General features: G+C 38.7%; 1 protein-coding gene across 1 annotated transcript in view; it reads right to left on the bottom strand.

Moving 5' to 3' along the window:
* The window catches only part of LOC139133158 (peroxidasin-like), a 90,748-nt gene that overhangs the window by 22,623 nt on the left and 48,857 nt on the right, over positions 1 to 19,268 (bottom strand). Inside the window, 2 exon segments of the mRNA XM_070699587.1 lie at positions 1,248 to 1,391; positions 3,358 to 3,501. Coding sequence (XP_070555688.1) covers positions 1,248 to 1,391; positions 3,358 to 3,501 — 288 coding nt within the window.

Here is a 19,268-nt window from a genome sequence, read left to right as displayed (position 1 = left end):
TTTTTTATAATTTTGGATCACATGCACATCACATTTCACTGGCTACAATCTTTGATCAAAATTTTGGCAAAAATCTGAAAAAAATTGACTTGGGAATATTTGATAATGGCGACAAAAATTGACTGGCGCTCAAAGGGTTAATCATCATTGTTAGGGTCCCAAGCCTATATGGGCACTTGTGGGTCAAGTTTAGTTATTGTTTTGAAAAAATCTCTGTATTTGCAAAATTTTTACACACACACTGCCATTCACGTGGGAAATTTTCGTAAATTTGATGGTTTTTGGGGTTCGTTGATAATATAATGGAAATAAAAGACTCCCATGCTGACCATTAAACGTTTATTTATGGGCACGGGCGAGAGGAAAGCCAAAATTAATGGGGTCAGCAAGCCTTGCCCATTAATTTTGGCTTTCCTCTCGCCCTTAACCATAAAAAAACGTTAATGGTCAGCGCGTCGCCTGTTATTTCTGCTGCAGTTATGCTGCAAGCACTCCAGTTTACTGCTTTGCACTTCTCTTGTCAGCTTTCTGGGGCTGTCAACATTGCTTGCAGCTATTAAAATTAAACTTGACATAATTGTTTCCTCCACTTTCATCCTCATCATCATCATTGTCATCATTCTATCAATCCTCGTCTTTCTCAACATTGGCATCACAATTAAAATCATACCAACACAAAAAACTATCATCATCATCATCATCATCATCCTCCTCAACACCATCATCGCCATATTTAAAAGCAACATCATTGTCATTGATATGATGATCACCAGTGTACAGCAACATAAAATTATTTATTGTCATCATCATCTTCATCATCGATGTCAAAAGCATCGTGATGGCTGGCTATGATTCCGTACATGTACTTCAAGGTGATGATTATCATTAATTTTGGTCCATGATGTTATTATAATAATAATTCTACACTGTCTTCCATACTATCATGTATCCCATAATGCATTTGATCAATTGAGAACAGCGAATAAAAGCAAGTGCCTTACAAGTCTTATTCAGCATTTTACTTAGGCCAAACACACTTTATGAGATACACCATCATCATCATCATCATCATCATCATCACTAAGAATAAGCTTGTCATCGTCGTCATCATCATCATCATCATCATCATCATCATAACCACCATAAATTAAGAGAGGATAGTAGGTGAATGCTCTATGCATAATACCTAGATCAAGAGGGAAATGCCATGTGCATGCCAATTAAAAGGTGGAAAAAATTACACTTACAGCCTTTCTAACGATGGAAGGTCGCTAAACGTATCCTCTTCTAGATGTTGTAAATTGTTAACGTAAAGATATAACTGTTCAAGTGAGTGCAGTCCTGCGAATGCTTTCCTTTCTATTTCCTCAATTTCATTTTTGTAAAGGTATCTGCAGACCAAAACAGACAAATGAACAAAAAAGAAAGAAGAAGAAAGGACCGTCTTTAACGATAGATCTAATATTTGCAGTTCAAGTGCGCATTGTGAGAGTCACTCAGTAAGTGCGGCGGTTGAATAACGACTGAATGTGTAATACCAGTTCAGTGTTCTCCCCAGGCCATTTAGCGTAGCGGTCCCGCTACGCTTTCGCCTCTCCCCGCTATGCTTTGATTCTCCCGCTACGCTTTAAAATATTCCCGCCATCCTTTAGTTCACACGCTAGCGCTCTGCGTAGCTACCAGCTGTTGCATGCATTGTCTACACATTAGCGCTCACTGCAACTTTCAACCTTGTGAAAGAGTGGAAGGTGTGAAGTATGGTATGCGTCCGATAACTTGTCAGTAAGTGTTGAGAGGAACGTTACAACAATAGAAGAATCGGCTGGGTTGTTCACAAGTTTTCATTCTACAACGACTAATACGACCAACAAAGACCTTTAAGTCGGGGCCTTAGTCGGTATACATCGAGGACAAGTATTCACAGAGTTAGGCGGCGTAGCACTAGCGGGGCCTTTGATCACATTCCCATGCTTTGGTCAACGAAATGGACCGCAAAGAAACAAAAGAAGCAGTTGACTATTGAGGTTGATTATGATTTTACAACGATAATCTTTTTTTTGTCCGAGTACGATCACGATCGCGATCGAGTTCACATTGCATAAATTCCAATATGGCGGCGGCCATGTTGGCCGACGTGTTTATAACGTGTTGACGTTGATCCTGGCGTCGCGTGTGGTTCCACTCTGACACGTTCTCTGAAAGATTTTACACCTGATTTTCGAGTGATTCTAGTCGTACTTAGTTCATGTCTTGTGATCATCTTGGTGGTATTTTTAAAATCAAGAATCGAACGACGATGTTCAGTGGCAGTGGTAGTTACGGCGGGGGGGGGGGGGGGGGGGGGGAGGGGGCGGCTGGTTGAAATTGATCCCCGTGATGAAACATTATTCGGGTGTTTGTCGTTCAAAAATGATATAAAACTCAATTACATTTGAATTGTGTAAAGCTTAAACTTATGATTTTCCTCTTTGTTGGCAATTTTTGACAATTTTATTAGCAATATATGTATTAATGAAACTCCAATCAGACGAACCATTTCTTGCTTTCAATCTGAACTTGCTGTTACCGTTTGAATCTTCTATTTTAATTGAAATTGTACTATACTGTGATGATTTATTTAAGTGTAATAAAGAGTTTCCATGATGTTCAAATTGCATACTTGTGTGTTACCATTGCATTTTGTTGTGAGTGTACATGAATGCATGGGTGCATGTGCAAGCTTATATCCATATGCAAATATAAATTAATGATATGCAAATGATTATGCAAATTAGCCGCTACGCTTTTGCTTGATCCTGGGGAGAACACTGCAGTTAGTCTAGGAGCTAGCCGTTGCTTTTGGGCTCTGCAGCCTACAGCTTGCAGCAGGTGAAAATGATTAGTTTCTAGACTGATATATTGCTGGTAAAATTCTAAAAAGCTTGCGCGAAGGAAGAGAGCTCGACAGTAGCCATGAATTTGAAATTGCTGAGGACCATTCCTGTCATGGCTTGGACCACCCGTATATCCATAATTAACAGTTGGATGCAATTCCTTTGTTTCCCAACGAGGTGAGAGTTCACAGTAGCAACACTAAATTCAGTTGAGAGCATGCAGATTTTTCGATAAACTTGACGATCATGCCATCTGCCGCCAAATCCACACAAATAATTCATTAACTTAAATGCCCAGTCAAAAATGCAAATGCATAGTCAATATTTGGTTGGGGTGGGGGGTGGGGTTGAAATTTCAAGAATCATGCTTACTGTTTGTGATCATTTTGATTCTGAGGAATAAAATTTTCAAACCTGTCATGGGCATAAAGGGGACAGACATCAAAATTCCACTTTGTACTCTACAAAGATAACGTATACTTACAAGTATTTTAGGTTTGTCAGGCCCTCAAAGGCTCTATTGCCGATGACCTTTACTAGATTGTTGTTTAGTAGTAAGGTATTAAGATCTGGTAAATATGAAAATGATCTTGGCCTGATTTGTTGAATGTCGTTGAAGCGTAGATCTCTGTAAAACAAAACAAGAGACAAAAATGATTAGATTTGAAGCGTGAATAAATAATGTTGTGTAGTGTAGGGGGAGATAAAAAGGGGGTGGAGAGAAAACAGACAGACAGACAGACAGACAGACGGACAGAGGCAGAGAAACAGGGCACATGCATAGAAGCCTCTTGGGAACGGGAATGTGAGAGAGATGGCTGTACATGTACGGTTTGATAGCATTTTCTTTTTTTTTGTTCCAGACAGAATGTTTTGCTTTTTTCCACTGCAAGGCATGTTGAAATACAGGATTCAGCCTTACAATTGCGATGAAACGTATACTACCGGTACATGATGATATTGTTGACAAAATTCAAGTCAATACTAAATCAATGTGAACAACAACAGTTCACGCTATTATTCACAGCACACTGTCCTTACAAGTTGAACCACAGGGTACAGGGGAAAGTCCCCTGGGGTGGGGAAAAGGTGTCTTTTGTGCACAAAAGACACCTTGGTTGAACACTCTGTATTTTGAAATGGAGCCTAGAACAAGATTTTACAAATGGTATGACAGAAAGTATACACCAAGAATTACATGCAGTTTAATTGCAGTTTTAGGGTCTTTGGGTGTTTGCCCTTTTGCTTTGGGCGATGACTTGGGAAGGCACTGCATTCCATTGAGTAACGCTGGACTCTGTGACTGAAAGTGGTCTACTGAAATGCCGACAATTTTTAAAAACACGCTTTCTACATGTACATCAACAAGTTTTGTTCCTCTCTGGATTCTGAGAAGTCTGCCGGTAGTTTGCGAATAACTAACATGTGTGTGAGATGTGAGTATACTACCCAACCAGTTGTAAACCAGGGATTGCAGTATTGACAAGCAACGTTTCATTTTAAACAAAAGTGGATACTGTACATGCAGGTACAAATATCCACATGGTATTTTGCTAAACCTTCAAAATGCAAATTTTTTTATGTCTGTGGATGGCCATGTCAGTGATGTTACTTGCTGGAGTTGGCCATGGCAGAGTTTTTGTAAAAGGATGGTACTTATGAACACATCAAGTCTACTGATTTGTACTGCAAGCTTGTACACAACCCCTCATTTTGGCTGAAAGAGATGGGCTGTCCAAAATTTTTGTCAATAGCAAAATGAGTAACGCCTTCTCCATCAAGATCAAACTGGACTATGAGTAGAAACCACTACTCTGGGTTCTCTCCTTGGTTACGGTATACGCTATTATTCCATGTAGGTGCAGTAGAAGTGATGCAGTGTATCCCTTTTGCTGCCAAGTCCATATTTCACCACCAGGTCAAGATTGTTAAAATTAATGAAACACAACATATTCCATACAGTGTATTTTACATAATAATGTACCTTTGAAAGCTGTTGAAAACATAAATACTGTAAACTTGATTTATTTGGACTAAAGACACTATAACTGACCAAGCCAAGTGGGTGACCAGATATGAACTGAAAATGCTCACGTGTTTCATACAGTTATGTGTAAATTTGAACCTTTGCCACATGTTTGCAACTTCATTGAAAGTATTATGATCAACATAATGAACAATAATCACCGCCGATTAATTCATAAAGGTCATGAAGTATACAGATATGTAATTAGCTGAAATAAAAATATTAAAGTTCTTTGACTGCTGTCATTGTATCACCATTTTACATAGCAAGTGTAATTACCGTTGGCCAAGTCTTTCAAGCCATATATGCCGAGCTGTGAAAGCTCATTAGATATGCAAATTGTAAATTAGCTGACATGAAAATGTGAAATGACTTTCGATATTGTTTTAACCAGGTATAATCATCAAAGTTGTCATGTTTTGCCAACTTTGATCAAGTAAATCCCAGTATATATCCCTAATAAGCAAAGTTCATTAAATATGTAAATTAGGAATTGACTTAAGTAAAAATGCTTAATGATTGTCAATAATGTTGTATCATGGTATCTGCAATATATGTAGCAAGTTTTGTCAACTTTGGTCAAGTCAATTCAGATATATATCTCTAATTAGGAAAGTTCATTAAACATGCAAATTAGGAATTGGCTGAAGAGAAAATGCTTAATGACTTTCAATAATATTGTATTACAGTGTCTGAAATGTACATAGCAAGTTACATCAATTTTGATCAAGTCAATTCAGATGAATATCCCTAAGTATGAAAATTCATTTAATATGCAAATTAGGAATTGGCTGAAGTAAAAATGTCTTTTGACTTTCAATAATGTTATATCACAGTATCTTTGATGTATATAGCAAGTTTCAATGACTAAAATCAAGTTAATTTAGATATATATCCCTAATTAGGAAAGTTCATTAAATATGCAAATTAGCAAATATCTTTCATGTCACCCTTAATGGTTCCCACTGCTGATATATCCCTTCAAATCCTTACCTAACTTGATTAAAATCAGACCTCTAGCTCTATTGGCTGGCTCAGAATTAGATATGTGCATAATTAATTAGGTACAGGATGTGATGTCATAAGGTCTCCCATCATACCAAATATGGAGGGTTGTAGCACTTAAAGTTACTCAGTTATGGCCATATATGTATATTTGAGGTCAAAGGTCATCGGGGTCACATGACATTTTGTCAAAAAATTGTATTGCTAAGTTATCCCTATATACCAAAAATCAGACCTCTAGCTCTATTGGCTGGCTCAGAATTAGATATGCGCATAATTAATAAGGTACAGGATGTGATGTCATAAGGTCTCCCATCATACCAAATATGAAGGGTGTGGCACTTGTGGTTACTTAGTTATGGCCATATATGTATATTTGAGGTCAAAGGTCATCGAGGTCAAATGACATTTTGTCAAAAAAATTGTATTGCTAAGTTATCCCTATATACCAAAAATCAGACCTCTAGCTCTATTGGCTGGCTCAGAATTAGATATGCGCATAATTAATGAGGTACAGGATGTGGTGTCATAAGGTCTCCCATCATACCAAATATGAAGGGTGTAGCACTTGGGGTTACTTAGTTATGGCCATATATGTATATTTGAGGTCAAAGGTCATCGGGGTCACATGACATTTTGTCAAAAAAATTGTATTGCTAAGTTATACCTATATACCAAAAATCAGACCTCTAGCTCTATTGGCTGGCTCAGAATTAGATATGCGCATAGTTAATAAGGTACAGGATGTGATGTCATAAGGTCTCCCATCATACCAAATATGAAGGGTGTAGCACTTGTGGTTAGTTATGGCCATATATGTATATTTGAGGTCAAAGGTCATCGAGGTCACATGACATTTTGTCAAAAAAATTGTATTGCTAAGTTATCCCTATATACCAAAAATCAGACCTCTAGCTCTATTGGCTGGCTCAGAATTAGATATGCGCATAATTAATGAGGTACAGGATGTGGTGTCATAAGGTCTCCCATCATACCAAATATGAAGGGTGTAGCACTTGTGGTTACTTAGTTATGGCCATATATGTATATTTGAGGTCAAAGGTCATCGGGGTCACATGACATTTTGTCAAAAAAATTGTATTGCTAAGTTATACCTATATACCAAAAATCAGACCTCTAGCTCTATTGGCTGGCTCAGAATTAGATATGCGCATAATTAATAAGGTACAGGATGTGATGTCATAAGGTCTCCCATCATACCAAATATGAAGGGTGTAGCACTTGTGGTTACTTAGTTATGGCCATATATGTATATTTGAGGTCAAAGGTCATCGAGGTCACATGACATTTTGTCAAAAAAATTGTATTGCTAAGTTATCCCTATATACCAAAAATCAGACCTCTAGCTCTATTGGCTGGCTCAGAATTAGATATGCACATAATTAATGAGGTACAGGATGTGATGTCATAAGGTCTCCCATCATACCAAATATGAAGGGTGTAGCACTTGTGGTTACTGAGTTATGGACATATACTCATATTTAAGGTCAAAGGTCATCGAGATCACATGACATTTTGTCAAAAAATTTGTATTGCTAAGTTATCCCTATATACCAAAAATCAGACCTCTAGCTCTATTGGCTAGCTCAGAATTAGAAATGCACATAATAAATGAGTTGCAGGAAGATGCCAAGGTCAAAGGTCAAGTGGAATCCCCAAAATTGTGGAGAGCAATTTGGTCCCCTACTGGCCATTGTCCAATAGACGCTGGCTGTCTTGGACTTTAACATAGGCCAGAATAAGCCATTGCCATAGCTTAGCTGCATAGGTATAGGGGAGGTCAAAGGTCATAGAAAAATCAGAAAAAATAATACTTTAAAAATCTTTTTCTCAAAATCGGCAAGACCTGTGACTTTGATATTTGGCATGAAGGAGCAAGGCTATAAGGTCTAACCAGGGTTAGGTTGGTAGCTGGTCGAGTTGACTGGGGTCGAGTTGGTTGGGGTCGAGATGTCCAGAAACCATGGTCATCATGCTTCCCATAGACTACCATGTATCACAAAAATTAAAACTGTGATAACTTCATTAATATGCAAGCCACGCCCACCAAAACCTTTTCAGTTCTAGCCATTTGAATTCTGAAGATGTCTACCAAATTTGACTGAAATACGTTCAGCCGTTTTTGAGATAATGGGGATACAGACACACAGACAGACAGACATGGCTAAACCATATGCTCACGTGTGTTCACACACGTGAGTGAAAGTACGTCACGTTTTGGCTCAATACCGTTTTTTACTGACTTGGCTAATGAAGAAGTGATACTGTCTGGCAAGAAAAGGGGTACATGTATATGGGGGGTCTCTCTGGCCAGTCTGCTGGACTGTGCTCCGCTTGGGCCATCCATAACATGTACCCCAGTCAAGAAGGCGGTCACCACCGGCCTGGTGGAACCACTTTCACAAGTCCTACATCACAAAATCACTGATGCCCTGAGATAGAACAATTGTTTGTGAACTAAATTGTCACATGCGCACCTGATGACTGATGCTGTTTAAGTTTACAAGTAAGCTTGGAAAAATAGCCTCTAGACTTTCCTATCTATACATTGTCAATTGTGATTAAAGAACACATCTGAAAAACGCACAGTATTACAAACCAATGCCATTACAATGAACTTCCTGTTTGATTCAAATAGCCAATTACACTAACACTTGAAGGCAATCATTTGCCAGTAGTGAAATCTCATTCACAACTTTGCTACAGGAATTTTATTTATTGTTGTTATATTTGTGGAAATCAAATCCGTTAAATATAGACTGGTTGCTGGTTTATTCAAAGCAAACCAGCAGACAGTGGAGCGGTCTTTCTCTTCACTGTCTATGCTCCCAGGCATCAGTAGTCAAAACATCTTACTAACAACATTGTTACTGTATCACTTTTCTTAACCCTTTCACAGGCAATGGTTTGGCCCGAACTTATTGTTATTGATGATGAGTATGGACCTGTTTACAGTAAAACGGGGTGGACATTTTGATGAGCTACACACTAATCTGGTGTCTGGTTTTTGTTTTCCAGGCTGTGCAAACCAAAAACCATTTCAAAAGCCTGAAACCTACAACTATAGTCTCTCTAGATCAGTGTACAAGACTTCACTGCTGTCAAACTTGTGTCTTTGCTGCCCTAATAAGTTTCACTGATGGCAAGATAGCCAGCTTTCTCTCAGTTGCCAGAAATCTAAGCATATATGACAGCCATGGTTATGGAACTGTAGCACATGAACATACAGCGGTTGCAGCCAAATAACATACGGAATCAAATGTTACGCAAACACCTCCAGCAATGCTCCGCTTTTCAATGAAATGATATGTTTATCAGAATCGTGATTGGCTTATTATGCCCTGAGACCTTTCAATTCTTCAATTGACTTATCTGTCAGTTTGGCTCCAGGAAGGTGAAGGGTCAACCTGAGGTCAAAACTCATGGGATCTACAGAAGGAATAAACACTACAAGCTGAAGTTCAGTACACTTGTCGAGAGATGCATTTTTGGAATTAAAACATTTGTCAATAGAAACCATTTTAACATTGACTAGAGATACACAGTGTTACTAGTCTTAGATTACAGTATACCCTACACAACTGTGCATAACTTCAATTGAGATTTGTATATTTTTAAGGACATTTCTTTTCCAACCACCCTGTGAGGCATAAAATTTCACAATAATACACTATTTGGTTTTCTCTTTTTTTCTCCCCCCCCCCCCCTATTTTCTTGGGGACGAGGGCTGTAAATTGCTGGATATATTGTTCCAAGGGTTCAACGCTCTTTTTGACTTCATTTCACAATGTACCACCGATACAGTATAATTTTTGAGCTCAAAATGAGGGCTACATACTCAATACCGTAGTATTGGTAGACTAGTATTATTCAAATGGTACGGGTTGATGAACATCAATGCTGCTTCACTTCAGAGAGACTGTTTCAAAAATTCAAACATTATTTGAACATTTTAATTTCAATAAAAGTTTGGAAAGATTTTACAATTACAGATATGGTGCATTTTCACATATCGGTACCAGTCACTCAATCTTACTTCAGCTGAAAAAGCATTCCAAGTTGGTCAGCTTGCAAGAATATTTGTATAAATGATTTGGCACGCGTGGGCTAGCCACTTATTTTTAAGAAAACCACATGGAGATATTTTCGGCTTCAGACTCGCATAAATTCACTTCTAGATTCATCACACTCTGGCGCAAGTTGGCAATGCATAACTGATGTATGTGTTTGCACCTGTCATAATATTTTGTAACATGCCACAATTTGTCACAGGAAGAAGCCCTCAAGGAGATGCTATACATGTGTACATTATTTCACAGCGTCCATTGATCTTAGGACAACCATAATGTATCGGCCAGCTATCTTGTCACTGCACTATACTACCAGTTGGTATACAGTTTGACCAAAAAAACTGGTTAAACCTCAGGATCAAGGTTTCCCACTGATGTATCAAGGACCACTTTTTCTGCACACACATGACTTCAACGGGCAGATACATTCAACCGTTTGATATTATTGACGTAGTTTATGTGCGACTTCACACAAAAGTTACATTGCAGTATACTGTTGATTTGTTCATCTACCACTACAAGGCACTATACCAGAACTCCCCATCACTTCACCAAGTTATGGGTAGTGGGTACCTGACTCTGTAATTGGGTTTTTTCCAAGTTTCATGACAAAATGACTGAATAAATAAATATTAATAAAGAAATAAAGAAATAAATCATAAATAAACAAATAAATAAATAAATAAATAAATAAATACATAAACTTTAGTGATCAGTAGAAATTTCTACCATGGCTTCAGAAAATACACCAAGTCACTGAAAATGTGATTTTTATAACCAAAATTCACCTGTGAATAGCGAAGACACTAAACTGCAGAGTCATTCACCAAATTGGCACTCATCTCACGGATGTCATCCCCAGGAACCATTGATCACAAGCGTCATGATTTACAATAGCTCTTTGTCAATGTCTGACACTGTGAAACAAACTCAACAATGTGTATAATTTTCATGTCAACACGTCAGTTACAAGTTGTAGCAACATTCCAACCCCCCACCCCAGTACACCCCCCCCCCACCTCTCCAACCCCATCTCCCCCACAAGGAAAACCATCAAGTACTGAGACACTGAGGACCTTTTGCACTGCCAGCTATCACTTCTTACTATTATAAAGGTTCCGCACAAATGGATTTTGAGGGGGTGGGCATACACCTTGTTTTTTCAAACAATCTCTTCACATTTACCATATCAAAGAAAACATGTTTACAACAAAGAACATGCAAATCACCCATTGTTATGTAAATGACCTAAACTGCTATCCCTTTATTTTTCCATGCTGTGGACAACAATTTTTCTTTCTACGATGAAGGGAAAAACTTTCACTGCGACAACTAAACGATAGTGCATACACCACTACATGCTTGCAACTTCGCTAGCCAAGGGTGGTTCCTTGGGTAGGGACCCGGAGACGCCGACCTAACCAAGCCGGGCGGACTCGAGGATGCACAGTTTGATAAATTTAAAAAGGTCTTTACCGTGATAAATGAGTTCGGAACATTTGTCAGCGAAGAGGTCAGCTGAAAACTAACCTCCAAAGAGGACTGCGTGTAATGGGGCACTTTTATGAGCTATCTTCTACAGCTTGCATCTGGCATTTAAAGGAGACGGCCAGCACTTGATTTATTCGTTCTTCACCGGTGACCATAAGTTGTGAAGTTCCGAGGGAACAGAGCCGGCCCTGAAGCGGACAAGGCCTCTTTATACACTCATCCGATGGCCATAATGTAAATCATGCTTGAAAAGCTGTTTGCAAATTGATGGCTTTGGGATGAGGGTGATGAACTGCAGCTGAAATACTGCATGTGTACACAATGGCCACTTTGTGGTGGTTGCAGAAAGAGTTTGCCAGACTGGCAAAATATACATTACTGCTTTTGTCCCAGCTCATTTGTCTTTATGACTCAGCACGAAGTTTGGTGGTACCGACAAGTATATGTATTTGTATTCTGTTGCTGTCTTTCAAACCAAGATAGCATGGCTATTGATTACCTACAGCCCTTGACACGTGTTTAAGGTAGAATGCACCTCGACCATTCTCTTTCAAAATGAAGAACAAATATTGGGGGTCACCATGCAAAATTTGGTACAAGAGAAACAAATTACCCAAGATTTACTGGTATTTGAAATTTAAAATGGCCGCCATCCCTGTGTTGACTCTATTGAGAAAAATAACATTTTTGATTTTTGAAAAACTAAGACAGTAGAATGTTTTCTTACACCAAGAGCTTTAAAATGAGCCCCCACAAGTGGTAGATCAAAAAAAGAATTGTAAAAGTTTGGGAGTCGAAATATCTGTTCCCGAGGTGCGTTCGACAGTTTCTATATACAATCAATGGTACCGGTAGTATTCATGTACACTATCCACTATTGTGATTTGCCTATTACTGGGGGGGGGGGGGGGTGGGGGGGGGGGTCGCTGACAACAATAATACGCAGGGGGTTTCATGTTTTAAAATTTCACACCACACTCAAACCTGACAGCTGTGACAATCTGATGTTAAATTTGGCACTAACTCTTCAGAGTTTTTCATAAGTATCCGGCCTGTCAGACCTACACCTGTCTGATATCTTTATATTTTTAATCATGGTAAAGCGAAATACTTTTTAAGAAAGTTGTAATCAAGATGTAGAGTTGTAATGTATGTAAAAAAAATCCAGAATCATTTTAATTTTTGGATAAACTGGGTGCGTGTGCCTTGCCTTGCAATTGAAGCCATGCAATACTATATAGGAAGAATTAAAATGGCAGTGGTATTCTATCACCATTCACCAACAACAGTATCTTTCTACACACACACTCAGTTTGTATCAATATTCAGACAGATTGCAGATACCCTGTACAAACTTTGAAACATTTATTGAGCCGGCGTCCCTGAGGGCATCTATAGAGAGGACAAAACTGTGATATGCACTACATGCTATGATGTGTTTCATGCGCACATCACCAAGATGCATACCAGTAAAATATCATAGTCTTCAAGGGCAAGACTATCAGCTGGACAAAAATGTGACATCACATGAAAATTTACTTGAGCGAGGGTGAACATGGACCTTGGATCAAAAGGGACAGACATTCGGACTCTCAAATTTCTTCAATTCTTTTCTACTCTACCACTTGTGGGGGCTCATTTTAAAGCTTTTGGAGAAAGAAAACTTTTCACCGTCCTAGTTTTTCAACCATCCCAAATTAAATTTTCTCCCATAGAGTTAACACAGGGATTGCGGCCATTTTGAATTTCAAATATCGCAAAATGTTGGGTAGGGATAGTTTCCCTAGTTTCAAACTTGGCACGGTAACTCCTGATTTTTATTCTGGATTTGGTCAGAGAAAGGTTGAAGGTTTCACTGAGGAAAGCTTGAACAAACGTTTAAGTCTCTCACTTCTGAGGCACACATACTACCTTAATACCACAAGTGGCATTGTGAGTGTCACCATCGCTCTGTATCCAAGCCTCCAAGTAGTTGTTGTTGATACTTTTACGCAAACAGAACTGTCTTGATCTATTAGTGTCCTAGAATGCCAGAAGGTGTTTACCTTGGCAAGGCAATGTCAACAGGAAAATTAGTGGACTGGGAGCAAGTGCTAGGATTTGCCCCCGTCGGGCCAAGTACCGGTATTGTGACCCCTGCTGCAGCTGTAAATGTTGCCAGCTTGTGACATTCACTGCTAAAGCATCAATTGTTATCCTAAACTTCTGTAAAAGCAAATACATTTGTGAAACAATTACAATCGTAATTTCAGGTACATTTTTTGTATTTTTTGTTCTGTCTCTATGTGCTAAAGTTTCTAATTCTACTTTTAAGATCAAGTTGAAATGCCTAGCACTCAATTTTTCTTCGACACAGCCTGTACACATCTAACTCCCATCGCTGTTGTTGAAAACCAACCTTCAGTCTGGAACCAACAGTAGTTTGTCGTCGCATGATGTGCATATCATACACAACACAATTGCCTTGTTAGTAAGGCTACATGTACAATGCCTTTGTACATCAACATACATGTATAATAAGAGAGAGAAGTGCATGAAAAATGTTGTTTGACACAAGAGAAAAAATAACAGAATCATCAAAAGTTATTGTCTCTTTAAAAGTTGTACTTGTATTATTGCACAAAGGACACTCTGATGGATTTGTCAGTCTGACTGACACATGGACAGACATGACGTGTCTGTTCTCACCATATTGATAATAACAGGGAAAAAGCTGCACTAGATTCACTGTCATTGCATGTAACATGGTACATTTGTATACCGTAGTATGTATGAACATATTTTCCAATTCCAGGCATATTTTCAAGTATTCTGTTTACAATGTACAACTTCAAGGACCAGTAGCTGTAACTTTTGATGATTTTGAACTACTTCAGTTTTCTTACTTCAGAACTTGAGGAAGTCTAGCACCTCTTCTCCGCTTCAGTGCATACTAACCCCCCCCCCCCTCCTGCCGAAGCCTAGGGGGGCAGCAAAGCATACAATGAAGCCAAGGGGAGGCTCTACACTAGCTTTGAAGATAAGTCACATGGGGCAGACAGACACTTCCATGTATAGGCAGTAAATGCTGCAAAGCACGTTGATCATCAACTCCTTTTCCAAACTGCACACTTTCAGCGTAAATTCCGGCTACAAATGAGCTTCTAATGGCTGTTAAGTCCACGGCATCTGTACTCCATGGGTACATGATAGCCATGTTGTTCTGATCAAGTGAAGGGAGTTACTGGCTAGTTGATACGAACTGATGTCTCTGAGTGCTTTTTTATAGCTTGCTTGTTATCCTTTGCATCAATCAAGTGACTGTTCTCCTTGGTCACTTAGAGTACAAAGAACTCGCCGTATTGTAGACACGGTATCTGTGCACAAGCTTGATTGCAGATGGCTTCTGCATGTACCCTGGTATGTTCATCTATTGAAACTGATAACAAGTATACCCTTGGTCATTGTATTGGAATGTCTGCTGGTAATGACATTGACTTCCGCTAGCCGATGTAGTCTCTTTTCGAAAGATTGATTCGGACTTTTGTACATTTCTAACAACTTGTAATTTGCTATTATCATACTGCATTTACAAATTTCTCAAGGAGGAACATTATTGTGTACTGATGGCAGAATACAAATTATGTTATCATTGTTCAAGAGAAAATGGAATACACTACATGTATATGATGAATTTCCAACCCAAAACAATCAGACAGCTATATTAAGGCCCTGGAAGCGTGTGGATTTCCTAGACTTATGAAATCAGCAGACAGTTTTTAGGCTAATGAGTTCATGCAAGGACATTCGATACAGCTCCCTCCATGCTTTCAATAATGTGCTGGAATGATTCAATTTGCCAGTCTTGGCTCATGGAAAATCCAAGCAATGATATGTACTACAAGTGAGCTCATATTTACAACATGGGTCTTGAACCCTTGGTGGAAAGTAAGAAAAATCCATGTCGGTGCATAAACTCACTACCCTAGAAAAGACTGCATGTGTCCGACACCGTGTTGACACAGGATACTGACATATTTTTTGTACTCAGACTTCTTTTGCACACATTTACAATTAAGTGTTCCCAAATGCACAGACTTTCTCTATAATTCCACCAGTAGCCCTGCACAGTGCGTACGTGCCACCCACGGTGGACGGAAACCGAGTTCTAAATAGAGCGCTCTGATTTCCTTTGTTTCAGATTTCCTTCTGTAATTTCAGGAGAATGTATGAGCCGCCTTGATACACTCCACTGTTCACTAATTTCGCCCGTAGTTTGTTTCTTTAGTGCCGGTTGCACGGGGCTGCAGGGTAGGATATTTCATCAGGCAGGCATGACACATCACTACTTTACATGTAATGGCTCTGCAGTGTCTGTTTCACAGGAGGATTAGAGTGTACCATTGCGGTTTTCGATTACATTGTAACTCATACCGTGTTTCCACTTTTTAGTCTTTTACCTTTATTTCTATATGCACAGAGAAATGTCCTGAAACTAGGTGTGTGGAAAAACACGAAAAGACCTCATCTTTTGATCGCTTTTACATAAACATACAGAACAAAATGACCATTCTTATTTTTTAAAGAACTGACAACTGTGAAGCACGTACAGACAGGCAAGATCTAGTGAAAGTCATTTGTATTTGTAAATGATAATGACTTGTGTTTTGATTGTATGCAAATTAAAACTGAAAATATTTCTGATCCTCACATCAGTTACATGTACTGTCAGTAAACCAATGTGAACCTACAGCGCCCTCTACAGTTGAAAATGCTGGGAAGACCACGATGTATGGAAGAAATAATAATGTGTATTGTAAGCTTCACTGTCTCTCACTGTACTATTGAAATTCTTTGTGTGAAAAGAAATTCATAAAAGCCTGGCCACGCTTTCATCAAGCAAACTTCTCCTTCCATGTCAAGCCTTGCAAGTTGTGGAAAATCACCAACCATTTTTACAGAACTATACCACACTGTTTGAAGACTGTTGTTTCCAGGGACATTTTGCAACGAGCAAAACTTTTCTCTAACACTGTTTTGTCCAACTCTCCATCCATCCATCCATTTTTCATCAAATATTTTCAGTATGTTAGATGCACATTGTGGTAAACAGCAATGATCCCACAGTCAATCTAGAGTTTGATTACTCAAATAAACTCTACACGCTGTCCTGAAGCCAGCTTGAGGTTTGAGTGTCGGGTGTAAACACAGAGATTGGTTTTCTGCCACAGTAAAAACAATCAGGCTTGACAGAAATACACAAAATGACCTTCATCTGGTTTTGGAGTAATCCGAGCCACTGATTTTTACATGTAAACAATGTAAGGTTTGGTAAATGACCCATCAAGTAATTATTTGAATGAGTTACTTTCATTGATTATTTGACAAACACTACTCAAAATATTTGACAAAGATGTCACCAGCATCTGACCTTCAGAAAACTATATCTGAAATCAGTACTACTTTGTGGTTGACTTCAGCCAATGAAAATTTAAATACAAGTTGTCCACAAAAAGCCTTGATGAATAAAGAGATAATGCAAGTGACAAAAATTATGTCAGCACTTTCTCAGTAATTGTTTTATAACTATAAGAACATTGAATTTTTATTGAAAATTAAGAGCTCCAAAAATGAAATTTTGAAAGGCCCATAAATAAAATACATTTGACAATGCCTGTCAATAATTTCAGAGGTAGAGTACGCCATTTCGAAAGTTACAGTACTGCACTGTGCCTATATCTTTACCCTTTGAGCGCCAAAGTCAATTTTTGTTGCCCTTATAAAATACACCTAAGTCAAATTTTGTTCGATTTTTGCCAAAATTTTGATAAAAAACTGTGACCAATGAAATGTTGTGTTCATTTGGTCCAAAATTATCTAAAAAATTGACAGAAAAGTTCATAAAAATTGGTAAAATGTTGCACTAAAATTTTGGTGGAAAAAATACAGCACTCAAGGGGTTAACACATGTACATACAGTATGTGGGCATCTTGTAGTACAATACAAGAACCTGATTTGTCTCAGAGCTTTAAAGTATGCTGTTGTGATCTTTAAACCTGGTACAATTTCTCATGAAAATCCATGCCTATGAGTGTATGCAGTGTTGACGATTTACTGTCAAGGCTTGCATCTTTTTTAGCGGTGCAAGTCACTTTGAGATGACATGAATGATTGTCTTTCAAGTGCAGGGCTGCAAGTGGTCGGTATTAAATTGTCACTTTTCTTCGAAATATACTGTTAAATATATTACATGCACATGTACACGTAATGTAACAGATGCAAGCCTTATTTATTGGACAGAAAGTGGGACAGTTTTGAATGCAAGTGTTGCAAATAGTTTCACCTCTTGTCGTCAGGGTGCCAGGAACGTGCCGGGAACTACAAACTTTGACAATTGCAATTAGCATAAATCAAGAAAAGGAAGTTTAAAAATAGCTGACACCGCATCTTTCCGATGACCTTCATTATGGCCGGACGCCGGGGCAGCCATCAAAGTCGGTTACCTCATAGGCCTTCCGGGGACACCGGGAGTGAGATAAACATCACTGCTCACTTTCCCTTGGACTGCTCAGCCTGAGCTGCTCCGGAGGTTGACTGCCGGCAAAGTCCAACGATACACGTACTACGGTACTAATGCGACGTGACATGTATCAGCTCTGAGAATAACCGATCTTTCAAAGCAGTACAAGTCAAATAAATGTTAACTAATCACTTAGGGCATTTGAGGTCTGTCAACACTGCTAAGCTGAAAGCAGGAATTCTCACGCACCAATTAAGATGTCTCGTGATTTATACGTATCTGATGCGATCTCGTTTACGATTGATATGCGATTTTCCGAAACAAAGTTGAACTGGTGAACTCCTGATTGTACTCATTCTGTGAGCAAAAAATGCAAGGTACAACAGTGTACTAACATAATCATAAGACTAACCCTCTGTATCAAAGTCAAATTATATTGTTTGGAAGTTATTCTAATCAGAATATAATATTCCACAAACCATCCCAAGACTCTAGAAAGTGGTCTGTGGAATACCACAGTTACAAACATTGATAACCTTTATACTTGTAATGTTCTATTGGAAATTGATGGATAAATTGAAACTGACAGGTTCCACATTAACCCTGACAGTGAAAATCAAGAGGCAGGTGAGACGCTCTCTTTAATGTTTCATATCTTAACACCCTGATGCACAGTTGAGCTTCCTTGTGGTCAAAATGTATTGCTTTCAAGCCCTGTAGTACAGGGACCATTAGCTGGTTTAAAGGTAATTGGAAGTAAATGTGATCACAACTGTTCCAGATGACTCCCTGGGGTACATTCTAAGAGTTGCTGGAGAGGGCCATCCCATCAGCTGTATTCTGAACAGCATGATGAAGTCACATGTCCTGTGCATGTAAATATGTTTTTTGTTTATTTGTTTGTCTTTAGGGGGGGTTGATGTCTTATACCGTAGTTTTGAACGACAAAAGGTAAGCTTAAGGCAGTCAATACGACATTGTTCCATAACTTATCACTGACTATCACTGATTAACATATTATAAATAGCTGACATTGTCTTTTGTCTATGACCTTGGATTCACAGAGTTTTTTTTAACCGAGGGTTGCCTGGATGTACAGTTTACTATTTATTTCTTGCCACAATGGCATTTACCATGATAGGAAGTTTGATCTTCCTGGGAACTTCCGCTATTATGTACATGCTACAGATTTCAACATCCGAAAGTCTTATCCCAATTGGCTAAAAGTTGCAAATACTGACATCTGTAAACCGGTTGATGTCAGGGATTGAACGATAAACGT

Source organism: Ptychodera flava, chromosome 5 (genome assembly GCF_041260155.1).
Source record: "Ptychodera flava strain L36383 chromosome 5, AS_Pfla_20210202, whole genome shotgun sequence".
Classification (NCBI taxonomy): domain Eukaryota; kingdom Metazoa; phylum Hemichordata; class Enteropneusta; family Ptychoderidae; genus Ptychodera; species Ptychodera flava.
Note: the sequence above shows the minus strand (reverse complement) of the source record. Positions and strands in the feature narration are given on the sequence as shown.